The 27,318-nt window shown below is 44.5% G+C and overlaps 2 protein-coding genes across 4 annotated transcripts in view; one reads left to right on the top strand and one right to left on the bottom strand.

Annotated features, from left to right (window-relative positions):
• The window catches only part of LOC139544403 (ras-specific guanine nucleotide-releasing factor RalGPS1), a 287,070-nt gene that overhangs the window by 125,752 nt on the left and 134,000 nt on the right, over positions 1 to 27,318 (bottom strand). The gene's annotated exons all lie outside the window — the stretch shown is intronic.
• Positions 2,288 to 25,967, top strand: angptl2a (angiopoietin-like 2a). The gene is made up of 5 exons (XM_071351433.1): positions 2,288 to 2,864; positions 8,919 to 9,849; positions 18,971 to 19,164; positions 22,025 to 22,295; positions 25,144 to 25,967. The coding sequence occupies exons 2-5, from the start codon at positions 8,955 to 8,957 to the stop codon at positions 25,341 to 25,343; spliced, it is 1,560 nt and encodes a 519-aa protein (XP_071207534.1). The 5' UTR covers positions 2,288 to 2,864; positions 8,919 to 8,954; the 3' UTR covers positions 25,344 to 25,967.

Genomic DNA, 27,318 nt, shown 5'->3' with positions numbered 1-27,318 from the left:
TCTTGGTGAAGGACTCCCACAATCCCGGTTCTACTTTTCCACAAGACTGTTTTATTTACCATAGTCAGCCTTAAAACCATCAATTAAGGGTTTAGAGTAACATGTAACTATAATTTGGAGACTTCAGAAGTCAATGGCTTTGAGAGAATCAAAGTTAGATTCATGAGTGGTAGCGATAGCACTGAGGAACTAGGAAAATAACATCAAATACAAAGCAATCCTTGCTGAACAGCATCCTTGCACCTAAGTGGTCAAGTTCACTTCAATTTTCCAGCCAAGACTACATGCTACTTACTCCATTAGTCAACATGAACTGGCACCACTAGAATAGCTAGGCATGCCCCATTTAAACCAGTCAATAGCTAGGCATGCCCCATTTAAACCAGTCAATAGCTAGGCATGCCCCATTTAAACCAGTCAATAGCTAGGCATGCCTCCATTTAAACCAGTCAATAGCTAGGCATGCCCCCATTTAAACCAGTCAATAGCTAGGCATGCCCCATTTAAACCAGTCAATAGCTAGGCATGCCCCATTTAAACCAGTCAATAGCTAGGCATGCCCCATTTAAACCAGTCAACAGCTAGGCATGCCCCATTTAAACCAGTCAATAGCTAGGCATGCCCCATTTAAACCAGTCAACAGCTAGGCATGCCCCATTTAAACCAGTCAACAGCTAGGCATGCCCCATTTAAACCAGTCAACAGCTAGGCATGCCCCATTTAAACCAGTCAATAGCTAGGCATGCCCCATTTAAACCAGTCAACAGCTAGGCATGCCCCATTTAAACCAGTCAACAGCTAGGCATGCCCCATTTAAACCAGTCAATAGCTAGGCATGCCCCATTTAAACCAGTCAACAGCTAGGCATGCCCCCATTTAAACCAGTCAACAGCTAGGCATGCCCCATTTAAACCAGTCAACAGCTAGGCATGCCCCATTTAAACCAGTCAACAGCTAGGCATGCCCCATTTAAACCAGTCAACAGCTAGGCATGGCCCCATTTAAACCAGTCAATAGCTAGGCATGCCCCCATTTAAACCAGTCAACAGCTAGGCATGCCCCATTTAAACCAGTCAACAGCTAGGCATGCCCCATTTAAACCAGTCAACAGCTAGGCATGCCCCATTTAAACCAGTCAACAGCTAGGCATGCCCCATTTAAACCAGTCAACAGCTAGGCATGCCCCATTTAAACCAGTCAATAGCTAGGCATGCCCCATTTAAACCGGTCAATAGCTAGGCATGCCCCCATTTAAACCAGTCAATAGCTAGGCATGCCCCATTTAAACCAGTCAATAGCTAGGCATGCCTCCAGTTAAACCAGTCAATAGCTAGGCATGCCCCATTTAAACCGGTCAATAGCTAGGCATGCCCCCATTTAAACCAGTCAATAGCTAGGCATGCCCCATTTAAACCGGTCAATAGCTAGGCATGCCCCATTTAAACCAGTCAATAGCTAGGCATGCCCCCATTTAAACCAGTCAACAGCTAGGCATGCCCCATTTAAACCAGTCAACAGCTAGGCATGCCCCCATTTAAACCAGTCAAAACAAAATGAGGGATGGTTCGTCTCAAGTACTGTTCAGCAGAGTGGACTTATGGGATAGAATATCTTATAAAAAAAAAAAAATGAGCAAAGTGTCAGGTACAGATGTGTCCATAGAGACGACGACACAACCACCTGGCATGGTGACAGGTTAAGTGGTGACAAGTCCATTTGCTGATGCCTCATGGCTTTGACAGTAGTGATAAAGCACTAAGATGTTGTGGATTCTGGAAGGAGAAAAAAAACCCTGTGCATTTCCATTATTTTATTCAATTGTTTTACCAAAAATATTTAATTTCTATTATATAAGTAGATGTAACGATAGATAATCCAGCCATCTGGTAAAATGTGCAACATAAGGGATAAAGAAAATAATTATGGAAGAATCACGACGTGTTAAATGGGTGAAATTAATGTCACACTCTCCCCCTTCCCTTAAGAACAGGCTTGAGCTCAACACAGACTGAAGCCTATGGCCACAGTCTGCAACAGTTGCAGCTGGTGGCTGTGACTGGCTGACTCCCCAAGCAGCCGCGATTTGAGGGGGGGGGGGGGGGGGTTAGGAAAAAAGGAGGGCTGGAGAGATGGGGGACGGCTCTGGGGGGCTGCAGGGGACAAGGGTTTGGGTGGGGGGACTGGAGTCCCTGTGTCTCATGGAACATGATCTCCTTTGTGTTAAGGGGAGGGGAAAGGGGAGGTCCCGGCTCACGACTTGATTACTACGAGACGAAAAGACTGCCTTACCTCTAATAGTAAGAGAGAGAGAGAGAGAGAGACAAAAGCCAAAAAGGAGGGGGGGCTCTGTTGAAAAACAGACTAAGGGGCTGCTGTGGTAGAGGTGACAGAGTCAGTGTTAAGACTATGACAGAGCTAGAGGAAACATGTTCAGGTGTTCAGCTTTTATCAATGGACTCCAAACAAAAAGGTAACAAAGTCTGCATCTGTAGCGTATGAATTAAGTAAACGGGGGAAACCTTTGATAAAGTTCGGACACTTATTTTGTGCTCATTAGGGTCACGGTTACTAAAGAGGAACTTTTCTACGAGTTCGACTACCTGCTGCTTCTCCGGTGAATGAGCACGTCACGTATTGGAAGGCTTCAAAACAACATCCACTGCAGGGGAAACGTCTCTGACAGAAGATCGTGAGGAGGAGAGGGGGAGGGGGGGGGACAAGAGAAAAATATCCATGGATTTTGTCATGACTTTATTCACAGAAGAGCCTTAAAATCAAACCTTCCCGAGAAGGCAAGGGATTTAAAGGAGGAAAGAGCGAGAGAGAGAGAGAGCGAGAGTGGTGGAGATCAACGCATTTATCTGGTAAGGACCGGTGTCCCTAATTCTGCATGCAGCTGCACTTTTTTTTTTTAACAGCTTTCAGTGGCAAAGCCTGCACTTAAAGAGCGCTTGTTTGAGTAGTAATTACATTTGGCTCGGTACCTTACAGCTGTGTTAACTTTTCAGAAGTGCCGCTAACTCCCTTAAATCAGGGTCTGTGTACTCTCACTGCTTATTACTTTACTATTCTCTGCTTTCATTTATTTTTGGGGGTGATGATTTAAGACAAACTACAGATAGATTGTATGATTCTGATGTAACGGTGGAACGCAACAATCAAAACGATGTGTTATCAGAATATTATTACCAAACCAGCCGTAGAATGTCCCAAATTACAGATTATTTTTGTATTTTTTATTTACTATAGCAGTGTATAATCTGCTATCCATCCTACCTGCGATCATGGTTGCTATTGCTCCTCGAGTTCTAGGAGAATAGCTTAATTACAGTCATTTGACTCATTATGGCGGAGTCACAAGGTAAGGGCTCGGAAACCAACAGAACATGACTAAAAAGTATATGTTAGTCATACCACGAGTCAAATACCACTTAACCCAGTCCTTCTGATCAAGTCAACTACCACTTAACCCAGTCATTCTGATGGACAGGAGTCCGGTGGTAAACAGAGGCGGTTAGCTGTGGTTAGATGCTGTCAAGCTTTAGAAGAAGTGACGCTGCCGTCTGTTTTTTTTGTGTGGTGCAGACGAGCCTCATCACCGGCTTCTGGGGATCCTTTCTTGCCATGCTGTGTGTGAGAGTGAGTGAGTGAGTGAGTGAGTGAGTGAGTGAGTGTGTGTGTGTGTGTGAGAGTGAGTGTCTGAGAGTGAGTGTCTGAGAGTGAGTGTCTGAGAGTGAGTGTGTGTGTGTGTGTGTGAGAGTAGGTGTGTGAGAGTGAGTGTGTGTGTGTGTGTGTGTGTGTGAGAGTGAGTGTGTGAGAGTGTGTGTGTGTGTGTGAGAGTGTGTGAGAGTGAGTGTGTGAGTGTGAGTGAGTGTGTGAGAGTGAGTGTGTGAGAGTGAGAGTGTGTGTGTGTGTGTGTGAGAGTGAGTGAGTGTGTGTGTGTGTGTGTGTGAGAGTGAGTGTGTGAGAGTGAGTGTGTGAGTGAGTGTGTGAGAGTGAGTGAGTGAGTGTGAGAGTGAGTGTGTGAGAGTGAGTGTGTGAGTGAGTGTGTGTGTGTGTGTGTGGGGGGGGGGGGTAGGCTGGGTTTCTGTATAGCACTTTGTGACATCGGCTGATGTAAAAAGGGCTTTATAAATACATTTGACTGATTGTGTGTGGGAGGGAGGGATGCTTGTGTAAAAGTGATATGAACAGCTGAGGGGAATTGAATGACACTTCTTATCCATGCTCAGACAGGATCTTTCTGAGGAAATACGAGAAGAGGGTAACAAAGACGAAAGTGCATGTCACTCATTCCAGAATCGTGTGTATGTGTGTGTTTGGCCTGACCCTAGTTGACAGCACCCTAATAACAAGGAGTCGGGGCAGTAGTCTTGGCTGATAACAGATACTCCGATCTTCTTCTATGACGTGGGTTGGGCAGTGGGCTATTAGTTTCCCCAATGATCTCATAAGAGCATGTCTAAGAGCCTTGAATGGACACTATGAAGAGGGATGGGTGGAGGGGTTCTGCAGAGCACTGTCCTGTTTGGATAAAAGTGGGGTCGCTAGGTTTACATTTGTGTGTGTGTGTGTGTGTGTGTGTGTGTGTGTGTGTGTGTGTGTGTGTGTGTGTGTGTGTGTGTGTGTGTGTTGAACGTATGAGGAGATAAGAGCCTGTAGCGTTGTGAGCATGACACTGAGGCATCAACTTATTTATTTACACAAACGCACCAACAAAACAGAGAATGGGAAAAATGGCTAATTGACCGCTACATCATAATATCTTGCTAAGGGAAAACTCCCTTGTCCAATTCCATTGAGGTCTTTTTGCATGATTTTCTCTCGTACTTCCCGGGAGGGGGGGGGGGGGGGGGGGGTGTTGGCACAGCAAACCCCCATCTTTATTGATGCACTGTGGCAGACTAAAAAACTTAAAATGCTATCAAAAGCCCAGAAAAACTCAAGCTCAACTAGAAACACAAAATGTCAATGTTTTTCCATTGTAAAAATGTGCCAGAGTCATGAATGTGAAAGCTCTGGTGTGGTTTGGGTGAGACCCTGACAGACGTTTTGGAACACGTTTAACAGAGGGGTCGAGCGGAAGAGGTCAGAGGGCAGTAGTCAAAGAACGACTAGGCATCAGCATGCTTCAGTTCGGCTGGTGTCTAGTCAAACCTGGCTAGCCGAACTGAACGAGTGTGCTCGCATACTCCCTTAAAAGACCTTTGCTTAATTTTTTTTTTTTAAATGGCAATAGTATTGTTTATCCATTTTGAGATGCCTTAGCCTGTATGCACTTCCTCAAAATAGTCCGTATTAATCTAAGTTAACTCAAGAAATCTGTCATTCACGTTGACGTTTTTTGCCGAAGAGATCTTAGTCACGCAATTTTACGTCAAACGTTTGGTGCAGTATTTTTTTTTTAAATTAAGAAATGTGCATGAAAACGAGTCTTGTTCAATGCCAAAAAAAGACTACTGAAGAATCCATACTGTTGACCAATCACTGACGAAGGGGCGTAGACTTCGGTTATGAACTTCGGCTTGCCTCCAGGAAAAAAAATGTGCCTGAACAGCGGAGGAAAAAAAAGAAGGTCCAAAAACGTCACAAAATGTCATAATATATGCACAAAAACGCTACCGGACTGTAGTGATCTGGGAAGCATGCGGACAACTTTAGGGGCTCTCCTTGTGATCATTGACAAGTTAGAGGGTTAGGTAGAGGGCAGAATAAATATAACCTGCTAACAAGGTAGAGGCCGAGAGGAAGAGGTGAAGAGGATTTGCCCAAAATCTGTCCGTGTGAGATAGACCTCCATAGATAAAAACTGATTATCAGAGAGTGTTGAATCACGTGAGGCTTAATTGATTGAATAGAAGTTATGTAATTGTTTAGGCTGTTACAAATGTACTGATATAAGTGGATGCACGTGCACTGTGTATTGGGTCAACTGAGGAAAACAGCTAAGTTCTGCCTGTTCACACGTGTCTCTGCCCTCTCATTGGCTAGAATAGTTCCACCTGATCTCACCCGCCTTCAATCATCGAGGACATGCATTTCAACTGTTAGAGCGGTCACTCGGCTATCTTTCATATAATTAGATACTCTTTGGTTGAGGGCAGAGTAAATATAGCCTGTTAAAACAGAATAGAGATTGATGAAGTTTACAACAGGGTTGACGTTGGAGGTATTTTAAAACGGAGCATAACAGGTGTAGGTCGCTTAACGCTCAACGAGGTAAAAGGCTTTGTTAGATTTCAATACACCTGTAAAGCTGAAGGTGATGGTGATTAGGGGATCATTTCAGATGTTATGGTGATTAATGCATCGTGAAATATTTACTGACTCTACAACATATAAATGTGAACTGTTTTTACATACATGTGCTATTTTTCACTCGTGTTATTTTGCTTTAAACGTTTGCCTGAGTGAACGGTGTCCGTTGTGATATCTGATCTCTAGTCATTTCCTCTAGCTGCCAGACAAGGGTCCCTCTGATGGCCACAAATTGATAGCAGCCTACTTAAAATACCCACAGAAGTTAATGACCCACACCACAGAAGTTAATGACCTACACCACAGAAGGTAATGACCAACACACACAGAAGGTAATGACCGACACACACAGAAGTTAATGACCCACACCACAGAAGGTAATGACCCACACATACAGAAGGTAATGACCAACACACACAGAAGTTAATGACCCACACCACAGAAGATAATGACCCACGCCACAGAAGGTAATGACCCACACATACAGAAGGTAATGACCGACACATACAGAAGGTAATGACCGACACATACAGAAGGTAATAACCCCCACACACAGAAGGCAATGGCTGACACATACAGAAGGTAATAACCCCCACACACAGAAGGCAATGGCCGACACATACAGAAGGTAACGGCCGACACATACAGAAGGTAACGACCCACACATACAGAAGGTAACGACCCACACATACAGAAGGTAACGACCCACACATACAGAAGGTAACGACCCACACATACAGAAGGTAACGACCCACACATACAGAAGGTAACGACCCACACATACAGAAGGTAACGACCCACACATACAGAAGGTAACGACCCACACATACAGAAGGCAATGACTGACACATACAGAAGGTAAAAGAACAATTGTGTTCTGCAGTGAAGTAATTCCTATCCCGCTGGAAGGGGAGTGAGAAGAGGGTAAGGCCTCACCATACCTGGCAGAGCACACATGCTGCATTATCTCAGGGGAAGGTACTCACAATTTAGAATGCCATTTTTTTACTCAAAAACTATATATGTAACCATGGCCACAACCAACTGTTGTAATTGGTCAAAAGCAATAAAACAACAAATGCTTCCATTAAAGTCTAATTGTGTCACACAACAATTCAAACTTAAATTGAAGCAAAGCTTATAGACATTTTTAATTGGCCAAAGGCCCCTACAGAAATTCCAGCTACAGTAGGCTATAAAGTCTGCTAAAATGGAAAAGAGTGAGGTCACACTTAAAAGCAATGACATAACCATTTGATATGACTTGCTATTCGAGGTTCAAGTCAATCAGGGACAGATGGGTGCCGGTGGGTTGGGGGATATTTCCACAGTAATAAGGCTGAAAAGCATCACCTGTACATATGAGAACATGTACAAGCTGTAACTCATGAATGAGACCATGCCCAGCAAAATGAAAGCAATGGCGTCAAAACTACCCAATCCAGTCTCAAATCAAAATGTGGTGATCCCTAACCCGGGGGAAAAGAAAGTCACCTATCCCAAAAAACACATGACCAGTAGTGTGTGGACACCTGCTCGTAGAACATCTAATTTCAAAATCATGGGCATTAATATGGAGTTGGTCCCCCCTTTGCTGCTATAGGAAAGGCTTTCCACTAGACGTTGGAACATTTCTGCGGGGACTTGTTTCCATTCAGCCACAAGAGCATTAGTGAGGTCGGGCACTGATGTTGGGCAATTAGGCCTGGCTTGCAGTCGGCGTTCCAATTCATCCCAAAAGTGATCGCATACTTTTGTATATATATATAAAAAGAAAAAAAAAAATGGGGAAAGGGATACCTAGTCAGTTGTACAACTGAATGCCTTCAACTGAAATGTGTCTCCTGCATTTAAAACAACACCTCTGAATCAGAGGGATGCGGGGGGGGCTGCCTTAATCGACATCCACGTCATCGGCGCCTGGGGAACATTGGGTTAACTGCCTTGCTCAGGGGCAGAACGACAGATTTATACCTTGTCAGCTCGGGGATTCGATCCAGCAACCTTTCGGTTACTGGCCCAACGCTCCAACAGCAGAGAATGTAGCTAGGCTCCATGCCAACCAGTAGTTGATCTTAACATAGAGACATTCCTTCTAAACACCCTTTGCGGGATATATCGAGCTATTTGGATAATTACTCCAAGTGATAATGGATATTTTGATGCCAGAGGTAGATAAGAGGCTCCAGGAGACACGGGATTTCAATACATGCGAGTGTTTATACTCTGACGCGAAGCAGACCTTGAGGTGGTAGAACACAATCCTCACATTCCATTAGCGCATCCTCAACCAAAACGTCTTCCGATAAACCCACTGGTTTAGATTTCTCAGTTCAAAATGGGATTCATCAGGCCGGGTAGAACACCTGAGATAGCTGACCGGGGATGTGTGATAGTGGTGGAACAATAACATCTCCTTGTGTTGGTTACCGTTTCTATGCAGAGGGTGCCAATGAAAATTACGAGCAGGGCTTGGCTTTAATGGAGTGCTTTCGCTAAAACCTTTCAAAACTGTCTACTTACTGGGACAATTACAGAGCCGACTGTCTTTTGCTTCACGATACATTTCTACACTGAATGTCTGTTGTCAATGAATGTTGTTGGGCGAGGAACAGACTTGATTATTTTTCTCCTCCTCCCTCTTATTTTTCCAAAAACAGAGACCATTCTTGTAAGGGTGCTACAGAGACTGCAGTATGATTCTCCCTGTGGTTGTTCCTCTGGTGCTGCTGCTGGTCTGCGGGCCGGGCTCCACACTGCAGGCGGAGGCCGAGGAGTTGGAGAGCATAGATGAGGTTCTGGAGCGGGAGTTCCTCTACGCTGGACGCACCAAGCGTGCTGTGTCAGCTGACGCCTCCTCGCAAGTGGACAAGTGCTCCTACACCTTTATCGTCCCCCAGCAGAAGCAAACCGGCGCCATCTGCGTTAACTCCAAGGAGCCCGACAGCCTCCTAGAGAACCGGGTCAACAAACAGGAGCTGGAGCTACTGAACGGCGAGCTTCAGAAGCAGCGGCGACAGATGGAGTCGCTGCAGCAGCTGGTGGAGGTGGACGGCGGCATCGTCAACGAGGTCAAGCTCCTGCGCAAGGAGAGCCGCAACATGAACGCTCGCGTCACGCAACTCTACATGCAGCTGCTACACGAGATCATCCGCAAGCGCGACAACGCCCTGGAGATGTCGCAGTTGGAGAATCGCGTGCTCAACCACACCTCTGAGATGGGTCGGCTGGCTTCGCGCTACCGTGACCTGGAGCACAAGTACCAGCACTTATCCGCCCTCGCCGGCAACCAGAGCGCCATCATCGTGCAGTTGGAGCAGCATTGCCACCGAGGTGGCCACTCGTACGGGGGAGAGAGAGAAAGGTCTCGTCCTGTTCGCCCTCAGCCCCCCGTGGTGCCACAGCAACCTACGCAGCAGAGGCCGGTAGCGCCACCAGTGGCTAGTAAACCCTACCATCCGCCCACATACACCCGCAGCAACCAGATCACCAATGAAATCCAGAGCGACCAGAACTCCAAAGCTTTGCCACCTCCGCTGCCCACCATGCCCAGTGGCACTCACCAGCCATCCACAACAAACAAGCCCTCAGGTGAGTACCTTCCCCGGCACTTACCAGCCATCCACAACAAACAAGCCCTCAGGTGAGTACATTCCCCTTCTGATCCCCCCCCTTCTTTCTCTCCCTCTATAGCGTTATTAATGAGGTTAAACAGAAGCAGTAACTCAACTTCTCAGAGAAGTCAGTAAACTCAAGAAAAGTTTATTCAGTTATAATCTTCAAAGGGAGCTCCTGCCAAGGCCTGTACACCACATCCATGTGACCATAGCCTTACACTATTTCCATGTGAGCTGTGTGTCAATTCGAAAGGGAGAATGTGTGAACACACTCCAAGGTAAAAACTTCTCCTCTCAATGAGGTTTCACAGCAGATTTATGTAAATAATAGTTTCATTAATTATACAGCTCATAAATTGTTCTAGACAGCTTTTCTTAAGTGTCTCCCTCCAACCGGAGAGCTCGAAAGAGTTCCTACATTCCAAAGAAAACACACTTTACTCAGTCACAGGAGCATATAAGAGAGGTACATTTATCCATTCTGCTGTGACACAGAACAAATCACTTTCACTCCTCACAAATCGTCAAGACGGGGGAAAAAGCTGACGGGCATACACAGCGAGACTCTGGAAAGGGTCTTGGCTAGCAGCCAGTCTAAACACACCTCAACAATATTTACTCGAGCCGTGCGTTGTACGAAGCGGTCCGTATGTTTCAATACACTGCAGACCTAAAATGGGATTAGGCTGAGAAGAGTAACGAGTCTGAGATTTACTCTGAAAAGAATACAGGCAAACAAACAAAAAGTTTACCCTAACATATCAAACTCTTCCTTGTGACTGCGCATCCCAATCCAGGATCTGATGATCGCAGCGTCTGAACAATGGTTTTCTTAGGTCTGGATAACCATATTTTGAAAGTGAACAGAAGGATCTCATGGTGGGGATGCAGAGAGCAGAACCACACACACACAATCGCTGACTGCTGAGAGTTAGGAGCATGCAGAGCATTGTCTCAGTGCAAAAAAAAAGCCTCAATCAACCCTGAGTTTTTTGACAACCAGGAGACACTGTACAGATGATTGAATTTAAAAAATGGTGGCAGCAATCCCACATGGCTTCAGATCATCTGGGTAGCTTCTGTTTGACAGGTACTGGGCGGAGTTTCTCCAACGCCTGAAATGGGAACAATTGGCTTAGCCCCTTGTTTAAAAAAATATAAAAAAGCTTGCAAACAAATTTGAGCACCCAAACACACACCTTTCAGCATCCACTTAGGGCTGAGATGTGTTGATGGTGCTTTTCATCACTACGTAGACGCCGTGGGGCATTCACCAGTATGCTGAGTGTTCCATTGCTATGTGACAGGTGAGCAAGTATGCCGCAAGGTCAGAACTAATACTTAGAGAGGAAAAGAAAATGTTTGATAGAGAAAATGATCGTGGCACCAACAGCAGAATTGCTGTCATATTCCAGCAACACCCTTCACTCAATAGAATCTGCTAACACAAATTAAAACACCTTCTCAGTACTGTCCATGCAAAACAGTTAATTACATTCCTAGAGATTACACATAGCTCTCCCTGCTCTTCCAAAAGGCAACTTTCATAATGCAAGTCACAAAATGTACTGTACCCCAGCTGTGTATGAGTGTACAAATCATTAGGCTAATATTATAATAAATAATACAATCATTAGGCTAATATTATAATAAATAATACAATCATTAGGCTAATATTATAATAAATAATACAATCATTAAGATTCTGAAGATCATCTTTGGACCCAGGCTTGACTCTTAATCTTCGACATGACAGGGAGCGATGGCAACGCCAGGCTCGGTATTCTTAGTGCCATCTTGGAAAGGATATGAGGGACCAAACAGGGGCTTGGGATTTCAGGGATTAGCTATAATTTGTCAGGCTCTGGGATATTTTACACCTCTGTGGAAAGTATAATTTGTCAGGCTCTGGGATATTTTACACCTCTGGAAAGTATAATTCGTCAGGCTCTGGGATATTTTACACCTCTGTGGAAAGTATAATTTGTCAGGCTCTGGGATATTTTACACCTCTGTGGAAAGTATAATTTGTCAGGCTCTGGGATATTTTACGCCTCTGTGGAAAGTATAATTTGTCAGGCTCTGGGATATTTTACACCTCTGTGGAAAGTAGAGCCCGGGGGATCATAGTCATTCCTGTAGAGATTTTAAAGATGTTTGTGAGTTTTGCCTTCTCTGCTTAATCCATAGCAAAACGAATTATATTACTACTACTGTTGTACCTTTACAAATGATACCACTATAATGACGTTGCACAACTGTTCACTTATTTTTGGTTCTACGACTTTAGAGTATCTTTAAAATCCAAAGAAAAATAACTGAACAGTAGGGTGTGAAAATATGTTACCCAGTACGTAAGGATGATATTTTCAGGTGGAGGGAATGAATGACAATTGGAAACAATTTGTCAACAGACTGGATTAGTCAATCTTAATAACGAATCCCTTGTTCTTGAAAAATGGCATGTCGATGCCGCCCTGCACAACGATAGATTAACTCCTGCAGGAAGAAGGGGGGTTTAACGAAAGCTTATCACTTCAATTAAATTGGCAGTCTGGCAGTGGAGAGCTTCTCAGGAGCGGGTTGGCAGACACCGTGGAAAGAATCAAGAAACCCGCTGACTCACAAGGTGTGAGGAGGATTTGAGCCCCCGGGTCTATGAAAATGACAACACCTTTCCAACCAAGGAAATTAAAACGAGGATAGAAGCAGGGAGGGAGAAGGGATACGTGGGGGGAGAGAACAACTGCACAGCAAACACAGAACGGCTATTAATCATATATGATAGAAGCCATTAATAGAAGCCAGACCAGTATTAGATAGGGGCTGGTTTTCATAGAAGCCAGACCAGTATTAGATAGGGGCTGGTTTTCATAGAAGCCAGACCAGTATAAGATAGGGGCTGGTTTTCATAGAAGCCAGACCAGTATTAGATAGGGGCTGGTTTTCATAGAAGCCAGACCAGTATAAGATAGGGGCTGGTTTTCATAGAAGCCAGACCAGTATTAGATAGGGGCTGGTTTTCATAGAAGCCAGACCAGTATTAGATAGGGGCTGGTTTTCATAGAAGCCAGACCAGTATTAGATAGGGGCTGGTTTTCATAGAAGCCAGACCAGTATTAGATAGGGGCTGGTTTTCATAGAAGCCAGACCAGTATAAGATAGGGGCTGGTTTTCATAGAAGCCAGACCAGTATTAGATAGGGGCTGGTTTTCATAGAAGCCAGACCAGTATTAGATAGGGGCTGGTTTTCATAGAAGCCAGACCAGTATTAGATAGGGGCTGGTTTTCATAGAAGCCAGACCAGTATTAGATAGGGGCTGGTTTTCATAGAAGCCAGACCAGTATTAGATAGGGGTTGGTTTTCATAGAAGCCAGACCAGTATTAGATAGGGGTTGGTTTTCATAGAAGCCAGACCAGTATTAGATAGGGGTTGGTTTTCATAGAAGCCAGACCAGTATTAGATAGGGGCTGGTTTTCATAGAAGCCAGACCAGTATTAGATAGGGGCTGGTTTTCATAGAAGCCAGACCAGTATTAGAAAGGGGCTGGTTTTCATAGAAGCCAGACCAGTATTAGATAGGGGCTGGTTTTCATAGAAGCCAGACCAGTATTAGATAGGGGCTGGTTTTCATAGAAGCCAGACCAGTATTAGATAGGGGCTGGTTTTCATAGAAGCCAGACCAGTATTAGATAGGGGTTGGTTTTCATAGAAGCCAGACCAGTATTAGATAGGGGTTGGTTTTCATAGAAGCCAGACCAGTATTAGATAGGGGTTGGTTTTCATAGAAGCCAGACCAGTATTAGATAGGGGCTGGTTTTCATAGAAGCCAGACCAGTATTAGATAGGGGTTGGTTTTCATAGAAGCCAGACCAGTATTAGATAGGGGCTGGTTTTCATAGAAGCCAGACCAGTATTAGATAGGGGTTGGTTTTCATAGAAGCCAGACCAGTATTAGATAGGGGCTGGTTTTAATATAGGAAAAGAGACACTGGTGACCCACTCTCTCCCCACAGACCCCGCTCTCCAGATAGCATATGAACACGTTATTAACCATGACAAAAATGTTTAGGATTACAGTAAATTAGCTTTAAAAATGTAACATTTTCTCTCAGCCTCGTGGTAACATTCGTAGAATAGCATGAGATTAGCTATAAAACTGAAATAAAGAAAAATTGCCTTATGGGCATTTTGGGGGGAATTGCAGGAAGTTAGTGGTTTTCTCCTAAAAATGGGGGCCTTGCAAAACTGCGGTACGCCACTGAAAAAAGGTGAATTAACTGCAGTAACAAGAGCCTGCTGGTTGCTGCTGGAGTTGATCGACGACAAGCTGGGAGCGAGAGACTGCTTAGGGGATATCAAATGCAGACATATGCCTGCATTTAGGGATTCCACCCCCCCCACCCCCCACACACACACACAGTAGTCCTTACAGCCTTCAGTTTCTGTCCGACCAGGAGTTCTCCACAGTGGGCATTAAATCAGTAGAGAGAGGAGAAGAAAGTAAAGCGGAAGCATCAGCTCGTAAATACAGGAGCAGATCTGTATGCTAGGAACCAAAGTGTATCCGCAAGGGCCTGGGGGAAAGCGAAAGAGAAGACAAATTAGATTTGTCTGGCCCATTTTCATTGGCAGTAGGTGACAGTGAGCTTCCCGCAGAGCTTGACTACAGCTTGAATTACCTCAGGCCTTTTTAAATGTTCCCCGTGTCCTCCTAAATAGTGGAGAGACCGGTCTAAAAGTGGTGACATCATGATTTACACTGATTGGTCAAAACGTGTGAAATAAACCACACCCTTTAACACCAGCAGCGCCTGGCCTTTCAGCCTATCAGAACCTGCTAGAGAATGTTGAGAACGTTGCCGGGCGTCCCCTTTAGACTAAGCGTGGGGCGGCAGCGTAGCCTAGTGGTTAGAGCGTTGGGCTAGTAACCGAAAGGTTGCAAGTTCGAATCCCCAAGCTGACAAGGTAAAAATCTGTCGTTCTGCCCCTGAACAAGGCAGTTAACCCACTGTTCCTAGGCCGTCAATGAAAATAAGATTTTGTTCTTAACTGACTTGCCTAGTTAAATAAATCCACAAGGTGCGCAAACATAAGCACCAAGGCTTGATAAATAGTGCATAAACAATTGTAAAGCATGAATTGCATGTCGAAATATATCCATGGAAATATATAACAACAGTTATTTGTTTAGATAGAATCAAGGGTATGTTTTGTATAATTTTACAAAACGCATGCCTAAGAGCCAGTTTTTTTATCATTCCCGCCAATGACGCATCAACATTCTAACAGTCTAATAAACACATAAATGCTATCGGAAGAATAATCAGTTGGTTGTGTTTATAAAGGTCGTAGGTGACATTAGAACACTAAAAAACTATTATTTCTAAGTACATAATAGAATGTTGATTAGTTTGTGTTACTCTAGGCTGTAACTAACAAAACACTAGTTCCAAGTCCATCACAATGTATTTAACGTAAAACAACAGCATATTTAACGTTTATTAGGTAAGTGGTCTTTGCTTGGGCCTCCCGAGTGGCGCAGTGGTCTAAAGCACTACATCACAGTTGCTAGCTATGCCACTAGAGATCTGGTTTGAGGACAGGCTCTGTCGCGGCCGGGAGACCCACGGGGCAGCGCACAATTGGCCCAGCGTCGTCCGGGTTAGGGGAGTGATTGACCGGCAGGGATGTCCTCCTCCCATCGCGCTCTAGCGACTCCTGTGGCGGGCAGGGCGCAGTGCACGCTGACACGGTCGCCGGGTGTACGGTGTTTCCTCCGACACATTGGTGTGGCTGGCTTCCGGGTTAAGTGGGCATTGTGTCAAGAAGCAGTGCGGCTTAGTTGGGTCATGTTTCAGAGGACGCATGGCCCTCGACCTTCGCCTCTTCCGAGTCCATACGGGAGTTGGCAAGACTACCTACCAATTGGATACCACGAAATTAGGGAGAAAAAGGTGTAAAAGTAAATATATATATATACTAATATAGTATTTTCTTAGAATCCAGAGCAATGCTGCCGCATGAGTGGTCATGTGCTGAACCCATGAACAGCGCAGATATTCTTGGAAAAAGTTACATTTGGAAATACAGCTGCACCTCTTGAATGTTCGGACAAAGAGTCATAGAACCTGCAGAATATGCTCTTTCTGATACTATATAGAACCTGCAGAATATGCTCTTTCTGATACTATATAGAACCTGCAGAATATGCTCTTTCTGATACTATATAGAACCTGCAGAATATGCTCTTTCTGATACTATATAGAACCTGCAGAATATGCTCTTTCTGATACTATATAGAACCTGCAGAATATGCTCTTTCTGATACTATATAGAAATCTAAATGTTTTACTTTCATGGCACGCCGAGGGAGGATTTGATAAAGTGATGCTCCTTTCTCTGCATCTGTCAATACCAAGATGCACAATAGTACAACTGATAATATTGTAATTCAGACTATTATCAATGTATTCTTGTCTTATTATGTGTAGCTTAGGTGTAGTTTCAATGGTCCGGCTTCACAGGCCGACTGGAATCGTTTGCTTCCCAATGCTCATCAACTTGGATAGAGTCAAGGATATGTTTCGCATTATTCTAAAGGCCTACTGTAACATGTATGTTTTTGTTTCCCTTACAATAAATGTGATTAGTAATAGAGTTATAGTAAATCAAACAGTCCCGTCACAGCTTATTTTTTTCCAAAGTATAACGTAAAAGAGAACGGTATCAACCCACAAGGCGCGTGGTCAAATTATTTGCTATAAACATGAGCGCCAACACTGATAAATAGGGATAACAAACTTATCATTAGACTATTGTCTTTCTAAATTAAATCAACCTTTTCACCCTCCATATCATTCAGTTGGGCCTAATTTCAATTAAGTTGTGAAGTAACATGCAAGAGAGAGAGACTCATTAGCGCCTGGCTGGGTACCAATGTCCTACAGCACATTGTCTTAGCGCCTGGCTGGGTACCAATGTCCTACAGCACATTTCCTTAGCGCCTGGCTGGGTACCAACGTCCTACAGCACATTGTCTTAGCGCCTGGCTGGGTACCAATGTCCTACAGCACATTGTCTTAGCGCCTGGCTGGGTACCAATGTCCTACAGCACATTGCCTTAGCGCCTGGCTGGGTACCAATGTCCTACAGCACATTGCCTTAGCGCCTGGCTGGGTACCAATGTCCTACAGCACATTGCCTTAGCGCCTGGCTGGGTACCAATGTCCTACAGCACATTGTCTTAGCGCCTGGCTGGGTACCAATGTCCTACAGCACATTTCCTTAGCGCCTGGCTGGGTACCAATGTCCTACAGCACATTGTCTTAGCGCCTGGCTGGGTACCAATGTCCTACAGCACATTGTCTTTGCGCCTGGCTGGGTACCAATGTCCTACAGCACATTGTCTTAGCGCCTGGCTGGGTACCAACGTTCTAGAGCACATTGTCTTAGCGCCTGGCTGGGTACCAACGTTCTAGAGCACATTGGTTAAGTTAAGAAAAAGTGTGAGAAAAAAAACAGCTAAAAAGGCTCCAAATTCTGTTTGTGATTTTTTTTTACTGACAAATGAGCAGTAAAACACACATTTAGTTAAAGTCAGGGAAGGAGCAGGACTTAGTTTTTTTTTTTTTAAAGGGGCATTTTTTATTATTTACAAAATTAATCGTCAGTGGCAGTTGGCCGATGGCGGTTCTAGTGTTAAGGGGAGGGAGTGTGTGGGTTACGGTGATTAAGCTCTCTGCCACCATGCCACACATCGTGTGTGGGCATCATTAGAAATAACACAGGAGGTCTCTCAGTGCTCCCAGACGAGATGGGGTGGGGTGGGGGGGGGACACACATTTAGAGTTGGGATAAAAATTCACAACTATGTGACTATGCCCAGATTACAATTTATAGTTCCAAGAAAGTCTCAGCTTGGCTGGGGATAATGCTCCTCTCTGATCCATGTTTTGATTACGGACCAGACACCATTATGTGCGATTCTCAGCACTTCTGTTTCAATATGAATTGAACACTTAAAGTTGTTGGATACACGCTATCCTGCTAGACATGGAGTCATAATAAAAACAGCACTGCAATTATCACTCAGGTTGAACCGGAAAAATCTCAAAACGGTCATTGAGAGCCAGCAGGAAATGATGTCGTAGGATAGCAATGTTTGCATAAACACTGCTAGACCCAGACGGGTGGGAAGGGACAGTGACAGTCTGACACCTCCAGAAAACAGGCTGAATATCTAAATACAGGGTCATGTCAATTACTGCAGTGGTCTACAGTGCCATTTTGGACATTTCTCATGTAAAAGTCTCTGACATTTACCTCATGCGGAGACAAATCTTTGCCAGGTTTGGTCAAATATTTCGTCCTGAAATGATGAGACGATGGTTTATCATTGAAGTTTCGAGTGCACCTCAACATTAGAGGGTTTCCCCTTTATTCAGCACTCTGGCAAAGTAAATCGGCGTCACCAGGATAAAGGAACATATGCCCAATTAAATGATATTAACAGCTGTGCTATTGAGAGAAACTTTAGAGTACCTGATAATCTACAGGCTACTGTATGCCAGTAAAGCGCTACCTCTCTCCGCAGCCCTCATGCCAGTGTTGTTCTTGGCCTGTGTCAGCCTCCCGGCAGCTATCCCCCCCCCCCTTCCCAAACTGCAGCCAAAGTCAATTCTAGGCTTTAAAACAGAGTTTTTCCAGCAAGAAAAAAAAAACCTTGCGAGTCCCAGGATTTCTAAGAGAACTGTATAACCACAGAATAAGAGGCTATACTATGGAGATACTCAGCTTAGTGGGATAAGCAAATGGGAACAGGTTTCCAGGGTTATTAGAAGAGATTGAGCTCAGCTGGAGGGTTGAGAGAGTGGAGTAAGCTAGGCAACTTTTCCCAGCAATCTTTCGAATCAAGGTTCTGATAAACTAAAAGGAGGAAACCCCTGAGGGAGCACAATAGCTCCCTGGACCAACCCATGCTTGACCACATCATCCAATGGAAAACCTTCCCCCAGCTGTGTTTAACCACAAGCTTTCACCCTTGAACCTTTTGTTCACATGACACTACTCACATCATGACCTCTTTCTGCAGGGCCTTTCAAGGACTGCCTTGCTGCTCTAGAGGAGGGTCACGCCACCAGCGGCATGTACCTGATCAAGCCTGAGAACGCCAACCGGTTGATGCAGGTGTGGTGTGACCAGAGGCACGACCCCGGCGGCTGGACAGTCATCCAGAGGCGCCAGGACGGCTCCGTCAACTTCTTCAGGAACTGGGACACCTACAAGGTAAAGGTGGCTGTCTTATGTAGAACAGTAGATCCACGGTTTGATGCCCAGATAGAACAGGCAGTGAAAATAACTTTCTTTTCTGAGGGATTGAATCAAGATAAACTAAAAGGAGCACAACACAGCTCCACTAGGAGACATCAACAAGGGGAGTTGCTTCCCTTTAGAGAGGACAGGAAGTAAGCAATACATTCACTGCGCTGTGCCCACGGCTGTTAACACAGACCTATCTTTGTTATTGAGGTTGTAATGAATATCTGCCAGGAAGCCCCATCATACTATAGGCCAGCATCAGCCAGGTAGCTCCATCATACTATAGGCTAGTATCAGCCAGGTAGCCCCATCATACTATAGGCTAGTATCAGCCAGGTAGCTCCATCATACTATAGGCTAGTATCAGCCAGGTAGCTCCATCATACTATAGGCTAGTATCAGCCAGGTAGCTCCATCATACTATAGGCTAGTATCAGCCAGGTAGCTCCATCATACTATAGGCCAGCATCAGCCAGGTAGCTCCATCATATTATAGGCCAGCATCAGCCAGGTAGCTCCATCATACTATAGGCTAGTATCAGCCAGGTAGCCCCATCATACTATAGACTAGTATCAGCCAGGTAGCCCTGTCATACTATAGGCTAGTATCAGCCAGGTAGCTCCATCATACTATAGGCCAGCATCAGCCAGGTAGCTCCATCATACTATAGGCCAGCATCAGCCAGGTAGCCCCGTCATACTATAGGCTAGTATCAGCCAGGTAGCTCCATCATACTATAGGCTAGTATCAGCCAGGTAGCCCCGTCATACTATAGGCTAGTATCAGCCAGGTAGCTCCATCATACTATAGGCCAGCATCAGCAAGGTAGCTCCATCATACTATAGGCTAGTATCAGCCAGGTAGCTCCATCATACTATAGGCTAGTATCAGCCAGGTAGTCCCGTCATACTATAGGCCAGCATCAGCCAGGTAGCTCCATCATACTATAGGCCAGCATCAGCCAGGTAGCTCCATCATACTATAGGCTAGTATCAGCCAGGAAGCCCCATCATACTATAGGCTAGTATCAGCCAGGTAGCTCCATCATACTATAGGCTAGTATCAGCCAGGTAGCTCCATCATACTATAGGCTAGTATCAGCCAGGTAGCCCCGTCATACTATAGGCTAGTATCAGCCAGGTAGCTCCATCATACTATAGGCTAGTATCAGCCAGGTAGCTCCATCATACTATAGGCTAGTATCAGCCAGGTAGCTCCATCATACTATAGGCTAGTATCAGCCAGGTAGCTCCATCATACTATAGGCTAGTATCAGCCAGGTAGCTCCGTCATACTATAGGCTAGTATCAGCCAGGTAGCTCCATCATACTATAGGCTAGTATCAGCCAGGTAGTTCCATCATACTATAGACTAGTATCAGCCAGGTAGCCCCGTCATACTATAGACTAGTATCAGCCAGGTAGCTCCATCATACTATAGGCCAGCATCAGCCAGGTAGCCCCGTCATACTATAGACTAGTATCAGCCAGGTAGCCCCGTCATACTATAGGCTAGTATCAGCCAGGTAGCCCAGTCATATTATAGATTAGTATCAGCCAGGATCTCCATCAGCCAGGTAGCCCGATCATACTATAGGCTAGTATCAGCCAGGTAGCCCCATCATACTATAGGCTAGTATCAGCCAGGTAGCCTCATCATATAGATTAGTATCAGCCAGGTAGCCCCATCATACTATAGGCTAGTACTTCACTGCTCTTCAAAACAGCAAAAGGTCATTTGAGTCCAGGGTTTGATTGGATTGGTCCACACACACACACTCCTCTTGCATGGACAAATGAAAAGCACATTGAAGAGAAACAGCTTCACTGGACATTGGAACCAAACCAATGCCAAGACGATCATGTGATCAAATACTGAGCAGAATTCCGGGAGATTCACTCTCTGAGGGGTCTCTATTCTCAGTTCCTACATTTCCATTTGATTGTGCAACCGTATCATCTTCCCCCCAAAAAATCCGGAGAGTTCCAAAATGTCATTTGTTGAGATTCTCAATTAATTATTCGACCATCTCGATAGAACAAAGTTGTCAAACAGTCGACACAAGATATCACGATACGATATTAAAATTACGTTTCGATGGGAAGTTTTGTACAGCCAATTCAATGACCTAAGGTCCTACTAGCCATGAAGTGTGGTTTCCTCCATTTGCCACGGGTCTGAACCAGAATGTCGTAATCGTAAGAGCACAAAGCCAAACGTTTAGCGGCTAGAGATTCACATCCTGCAGCACAGAGGTCGGACTGGCCTATTTGGAAAAATCCTACCTCCCCTTTAAAGTTGAGTCCAAGAACACAAGACTATTTCCAAGCCCCACCACCCACTCTTTCTTCTGGCAACGAGGCACCTTAAGACACCCCGAATCACAAATGACAGGCTCATAGTTGGCAGGGTAATGTGCTTCCCTCCTGATTTAATCCATGTGTGGTTTAAAAATGGGAGCCACAGTTACAGACGCACAGCGACTTTAGGGGAGAGGACGTCTTAAAACACATCCTGCTATTATGCCACCACTCTTTCTCTGACATTATACCAGTGTCGCACATATGCGCTTTAGTCCCTTCTGCCATCTTTGACAAACGGTGAATGGGAAATGTGTGGTCCTGGAAGCATTTACTGTATGGAGCTTTCTAAGAGCTCTGCATACAAGTGCAGACTACATTGTGTGTGTTTTTGGGAGGGTGGACATTGGTATAGTGAATGTCAATGCCTTTGAACGACACATTTAGACTTATCTACAGCAATAAACCATACCCCCACCCCCCCTCTCTCCCCCCCTCTCTCCCTCCTGCTTCTACCCTCTCACAGCAAGGGTTTGGTAACATTGACGGCGAATACTGGCTGGGTCTTGAAAACATCTACTGGCTGACCAACCAGGGCAACTACAAGCTTCTGGTGATGCTGGAGGACTGGTCCGGTCGCAAGACCTTTGCCGAATACGCCAGCTTCCGTATTGAGGCAGAGGCAGACTTCTACAAACTAAGAGTGGGTCGCTACCACGGCAACGCCGGGGACTCCCTCACATGGCACAACGGCAAGCAGTTCACCACGCTGGACAGGGACCACGACGTGTATACAGGTGAGAGGAATACACCCTTTGGCGATGGCTGCTATTACTCAGAGGAATAGTCTACCAGACAGTGATTCATGGATACACAATAACCAACAGCAGACTTGTGTGTGTCATACTTAGTCAGCTCAGACACTTTCGTCTTCTGATTCATTGGGTCAGACGTGGTCGAATCCAAAATCACTGTTAATCTCAGAAGTCTGCCCAATATCTATGTTCATTTCTCAGTGTCTTTCAGAAGTCTTCCGGCAGAGGTGATTAATAGCGCGCTCATTTTCCTCAACAATATCTTGCTTATTTCAAGTGAATTTCAGCACAAGTAGACATGAAAAGAGGTCGTTGACAGGTTTTGCCGGTCTTAAGGCATGGACACACCGGTAGCGTTAGGACCTCTGAAAAGAGTCATTTGCAAACAAAGTCTAAATGTAGAAACGGGTGTTATTCAAGATGCGTTTTCTCTTGTAAGCAAGAACAGAGAGCGGAAGACCGTCCTCGTTTCTTTATATTGATTACATTTTTTAGCCCTTTTTTCTCCCCAATAACATGGTATCCAATTGGTAGTTACAGTCTTGTCCCATCGCTGCAACTCCCGTACAGACTAGGGAGAGGCGAAGGTCGAGAGCCACGAGTCCTCCGAAACACGGCCCCCGCCAAGCCGCACTGCTTCTTGACAACACTGCTCGCTTAAACCCGGAAGCCGGCCGCACCAATGTGTCGGAGGAGACGCCGTACAACTGGCGAGCGTGTCAGCGTGCGTACGCCTGGGGGACAAGGACATCCCGGTCGGCCAAACCTTCCCCTAACCCAGACGACGCTGGGCCAATTGTGCGCCGCCTCATGGGTCTCCCGGTCACGGTCGGCTGTGACACAGCACAGGATCGAACCCGGGTCTGTAGTGACGCCTTAAGCACTGCAGTGCCTTAGACCACTGCATGGTTGGAGTCTCTCCACAGAGATCCTGCTTAGCACTGCTGCAATGAACAACAATGAACAAAAAAACCAGGCCACGTATTCACAAAGCATCTCAAGAGTAGCAGGGCTTTTTTTCGGTAGAAAAATGGGCTTAGGTGGTCGGGGTGGCAGGGTGCGTGTCAGGGGGGCACGTCAGGGGGCACGGTTAGCCCGTCGGCGTTGCTAAAAAAAAATTGAACATTTTAGGACTCCCCCAATCTTGGCCGTGTAGACATTTTTGCTTTTTTTAGGCCAATTCCCTGCAATTCTAAAAATGTCTTCATGGGGTTGAGAGAAAATGTTGCCGTTTTAAAGCTAAGGTCCCGCAATTCTATACATTCTGCCATGGCTAATGCTGCGCTCTTTTGCTCAAACATAATACCAAAATCTATACTGCTAAATTCTCCCTAGTCCAGCTTTATTTTGGTGATTGTTAGTTCTCCAAGATTATTAATAAAACATATATATAAGTCTATTATCTGTCTCTTATGTGGTTTTAGTCGTTTAAATTGACAATGAAAGTTTTTATTTTTTTATCCCGTAAATGTATATAGAACATTGTTTGGATGCTTAGTCTGCCCAAGAATTACAGTAGCAAAAAACAAAATCCCTGAGTAGGACTGCTGATCTAGGATCAGTTTTGCCTCTTTTCTAATGAATAAGATGATATGGACTGATCCTAGATCATAATGAATAAGATTATATGGACTGATCCTAGATCATAATGAATAAGATTATATAGACTGATCCTAGATCATAATGAATAAGATTATATGGATTGATCCTAGATCGTAATGAATAAGATTATATGGACTGATCCTAGATCATAATGAATAAGATTATATGGATTGATCCTAGATCATAATGAATAAGATTATATGGACTGATCCTGGATCGTAATGAATAAGATTATATAGACTGATCCTGGATCATAATGAATAAGATTATATGGACTGATCCTAGATCATAATGAATAAGATTATATGGACTGATCCTAGATCATAATGAATAAGATTATATGGACTGATCCTAGATCATAATGAATAAGATTATATGGATTGATCCTAGATCGTAATGAATAAGATTATATAGACTGATCCTGGATCATAATGAATAAGATTATATAGACTGATCCTAGATCATAATGAATAAGATTATATGGACTGATCCTAGATCATAATGAATAAGATTATATGGACTGATCCTAGATCATAATGAATAAGATTATATGGACTGATCCTAGATCATAATGAATAAGATTATATGGACTGATCCTAGATCATAATGAATAAGATTATATGGACTGATCCTAGATCATAATGAATAAGATTATATGGACTGATCCTAGATCATAATGAATAAGATTATATGGACTGATCCTAGATCATAATGAATAAGATTATATGGACTGATCATAATGAATAAGATTATATGGACTGATCCTAGATCATAATGAATAAGATTATATGGACTGATCCTAGATCCGCACTCCTACTCTCAAATGCTTTGTGGATATGGGCCCAGGTTGCTATAGTGCTGCAGCACAACTCAGAGCCGAGTATGAGGCGAACAAGGAATATTTAAAAAGACCATCTATGGGGGGACTTTGCCAAAGAGCATTAACCCGAGGGTTTGCACAGTGGGACAGACTGTACCGATTTCTGATCAAACCTCATGGGCAGAGCTGTGTGTATTTGGGCAGCACAGGTAAAAGTCTTTTGAAAGCATGGTTATGGAGGTATACATACTGTATTTTTCAGCTATAAAGCAACGGTACTATTTAAGAAATGGAAAAGGGTTAGGTAAAATACGGAGATGAATTATCATATGTATATATTTTTTAAACTCATTTAAAAACATACATTTGTCTCTACTTTGCATTGACTACAGCTGCATCGTTTTTTAGGTAACTGTGCCCATTACCAGAAGGGTGGCTGGTGGTATAACGCCTGTGCCCACTCCAACCTGAACGGCGTGTGGTACCGGGGCGGGCACTACCGCAGCCGGTACCAGGACGGCGTCTACTGGGCCGAGTTCCGCGGCGGCGCTTACTCCCTGAAGAAAGTGTCCATGATGATCCGGCCCAACCCCAACACCTTCCACTAAGATCACAGATTCGAAGAGCGAGAAACAACCGCAGGAAACCTTGTTTTTCTTTTTGTAACGGGCATTTTCTCCAACTTGACCTCTGTCCTGAGGTGCAATTCATTTCAGCTTCTGTCTTGGCTTTTTTTTTCTTCTTCTGATTCCTTTATCGCTTTACATTCATAAATATATAGATATAGCATAAAAGTGCAATGGTTGTCTTGTGTATGGCTCACAGGGACAGGGTGATGTTTTTCCCCCCCACAGGTTTCAAAGCCCTCTTGCAGGATTCCTCTAGCGTTCTTTGGAGGCACAGGTCCACATGGTTTACCTTCTCGGTGAACTACCAGGGTAGTCAAGTTCCCTCTGAGGAGCTTGCAAAACAATTGCAACTACAAAGAAAGGCCCTGTGCCTTTCGGACACAGACTTTGCACATAATGCTGAATGAATGCAGAAGTGATGGTGCAGCTTTTTGTTGTGTTGTTCTACAGTTACTGACAAATGAAACCAAGAGAGAAGTTTGTATTACAGTTTTTTTTGGGTCATTGGTTGTGAAAAAAAAGGGGGAAATATTTTTGGGATGTTTATTGTGGTTGTTAAATATACATATAGCACATCTCCATAAAAGTTTATATTTGACCGTTTCGAGTCACTACTGTTATCTGGCTGTTATGCAATATTAGTAATGATGCTTTAAGTTGTTTTTTTTACATTGAGGAAACATGACACAGGAATTCATATCTGGTGACCCTATCCAAAAACACTGACTGGAAGAATTTTTTTTTTTATTAGTTTGTTTTCTTTCCTACATTTTAACAATATGTACAGGAAGTGACCCCAACTATTTAGAAAGCTGCATCTCTCAAGTGTCTATATTTTGGCCAAACAACTGAGCCAACAAAAAAGCTCATCCATTTCCACAGCAGAGCAGAGATTTGTGGCACCTTCAGCTTTTGCTCTGCTCTGCTACTGTGAGGAATTCCCTGTAAGGGAAGAGTGGCTGGCTGGGTGAGTGTCATGGGGTTTGAAGGGGAGGATGGAGAGGAAGGGGAGGAAAAGGAGAAAGGAGAAAGGGGAGGATGGAGAGGATGGAGAGGATGGGGAGGATGGAGAGGATGGGGAGGATGGAGAGGAGGGAGAGGATGGGGAGGATGGAGAGGAGGGAGAGGATGGGGAGGATGGAGAGAAAGGCGAGGTTGCTTGGAAAGGAGTCTTCATCGCTGTGTCCTAATGAACCATTAGGGAGAATGAGGTCAACCAAATCGATCTGACCTCCCTCCAGCGGTGTGCTGACACTGTGGATGCATCACAGAGATCCTCCTAACTTACTGTTTACCAGCGAGGGCAAGGGAAGACCTGAAGCTGAACGGTGACGGTGATAGTATGCTATCGAAATATATGTTCAGTGAACATACCTTTTTAAAAGTGCAGACTTTTTTTTATTTTTTAATGAACAAACGGTCCACCAGTTACATAACTAACCACCGTCCAAAACGACCCCCGACTCATCCCAGTTAACCTCTCACAATCCTTATAATCTCCTTTCATGCAGTCCATGCTTTAAGGCAAAATGAAAGATCGTAGAAAGAACATTGAAAGATCGTAGAATCGTAGAAAGAACATTGATTCAAATGGGCGATCTAATGAGGCCACTTGCTCTGAGTATTTTGCCAAACCAGAAGTCAAATAGGTTATATGTGTAACCTGTACAGTGTGTGGAGTGAAAAGGAAATGTGATTTTTGCGTATCCTACTCCCCCCTGAGACCCTCTCGGAGAGTGGGGTCACAGCCAGGGCCTGCCATTATTGATGGGGACCCTGGAGCAATTAAGTTGCAAGTTTTTAATGTACACAAGTACAAATGTACACAAGTACAGTGAAATGTCTTTCTTGCGAACTCTAAACCCAACAATGTAGTAATCAATATTACAGCTACTGGCCCAACGCTCTAACTACTAGTCTACCTGGCATCACAACGAGACCAAGTGTGTATAAC

This window comes from Salvelinus alpinus, chromosome 18 (genome assembly GCF_045679555.1).
Source record: "Salvelinus alpinus chromosome 18, SLU_Salpinus.1, whole genome shotgun sequence".
Lineage (NCBI taxonomy): Eukaryota > Metazoa > Chordata > Actinopteri > Salmoniformes > Salmonidae > Salvelinus > Salvelinus alpinus.
This window is presented reverse-complemented; position numbering and strand designations above follow the sequence as displayed.

Bases quoted from the DNA above. Each gene is read 5' to 3' on its own strand.
- angptl2a (XM_071351433.1), top strand. From the start codon at position 8,955: ATGATTCTCCCTGTGGTTGTTCCTCTGGTGCTGCTGCTGGTCTGCGGG. The intron at 19,165-22,024 runs GTAAAGGTGGCT...ACCCTCTCACAG, and splicing joins GGAACTGGGACACCTACAAG to CAAGGGTTTGGTAACATTGA. The intron at 22,296-25,143 runs GTGAGAGGAATA...ATCGTTTTTTAG, and splicing joins GGACCACGACGTGTATACAG to GTAACTGTGCCCATTACCAG.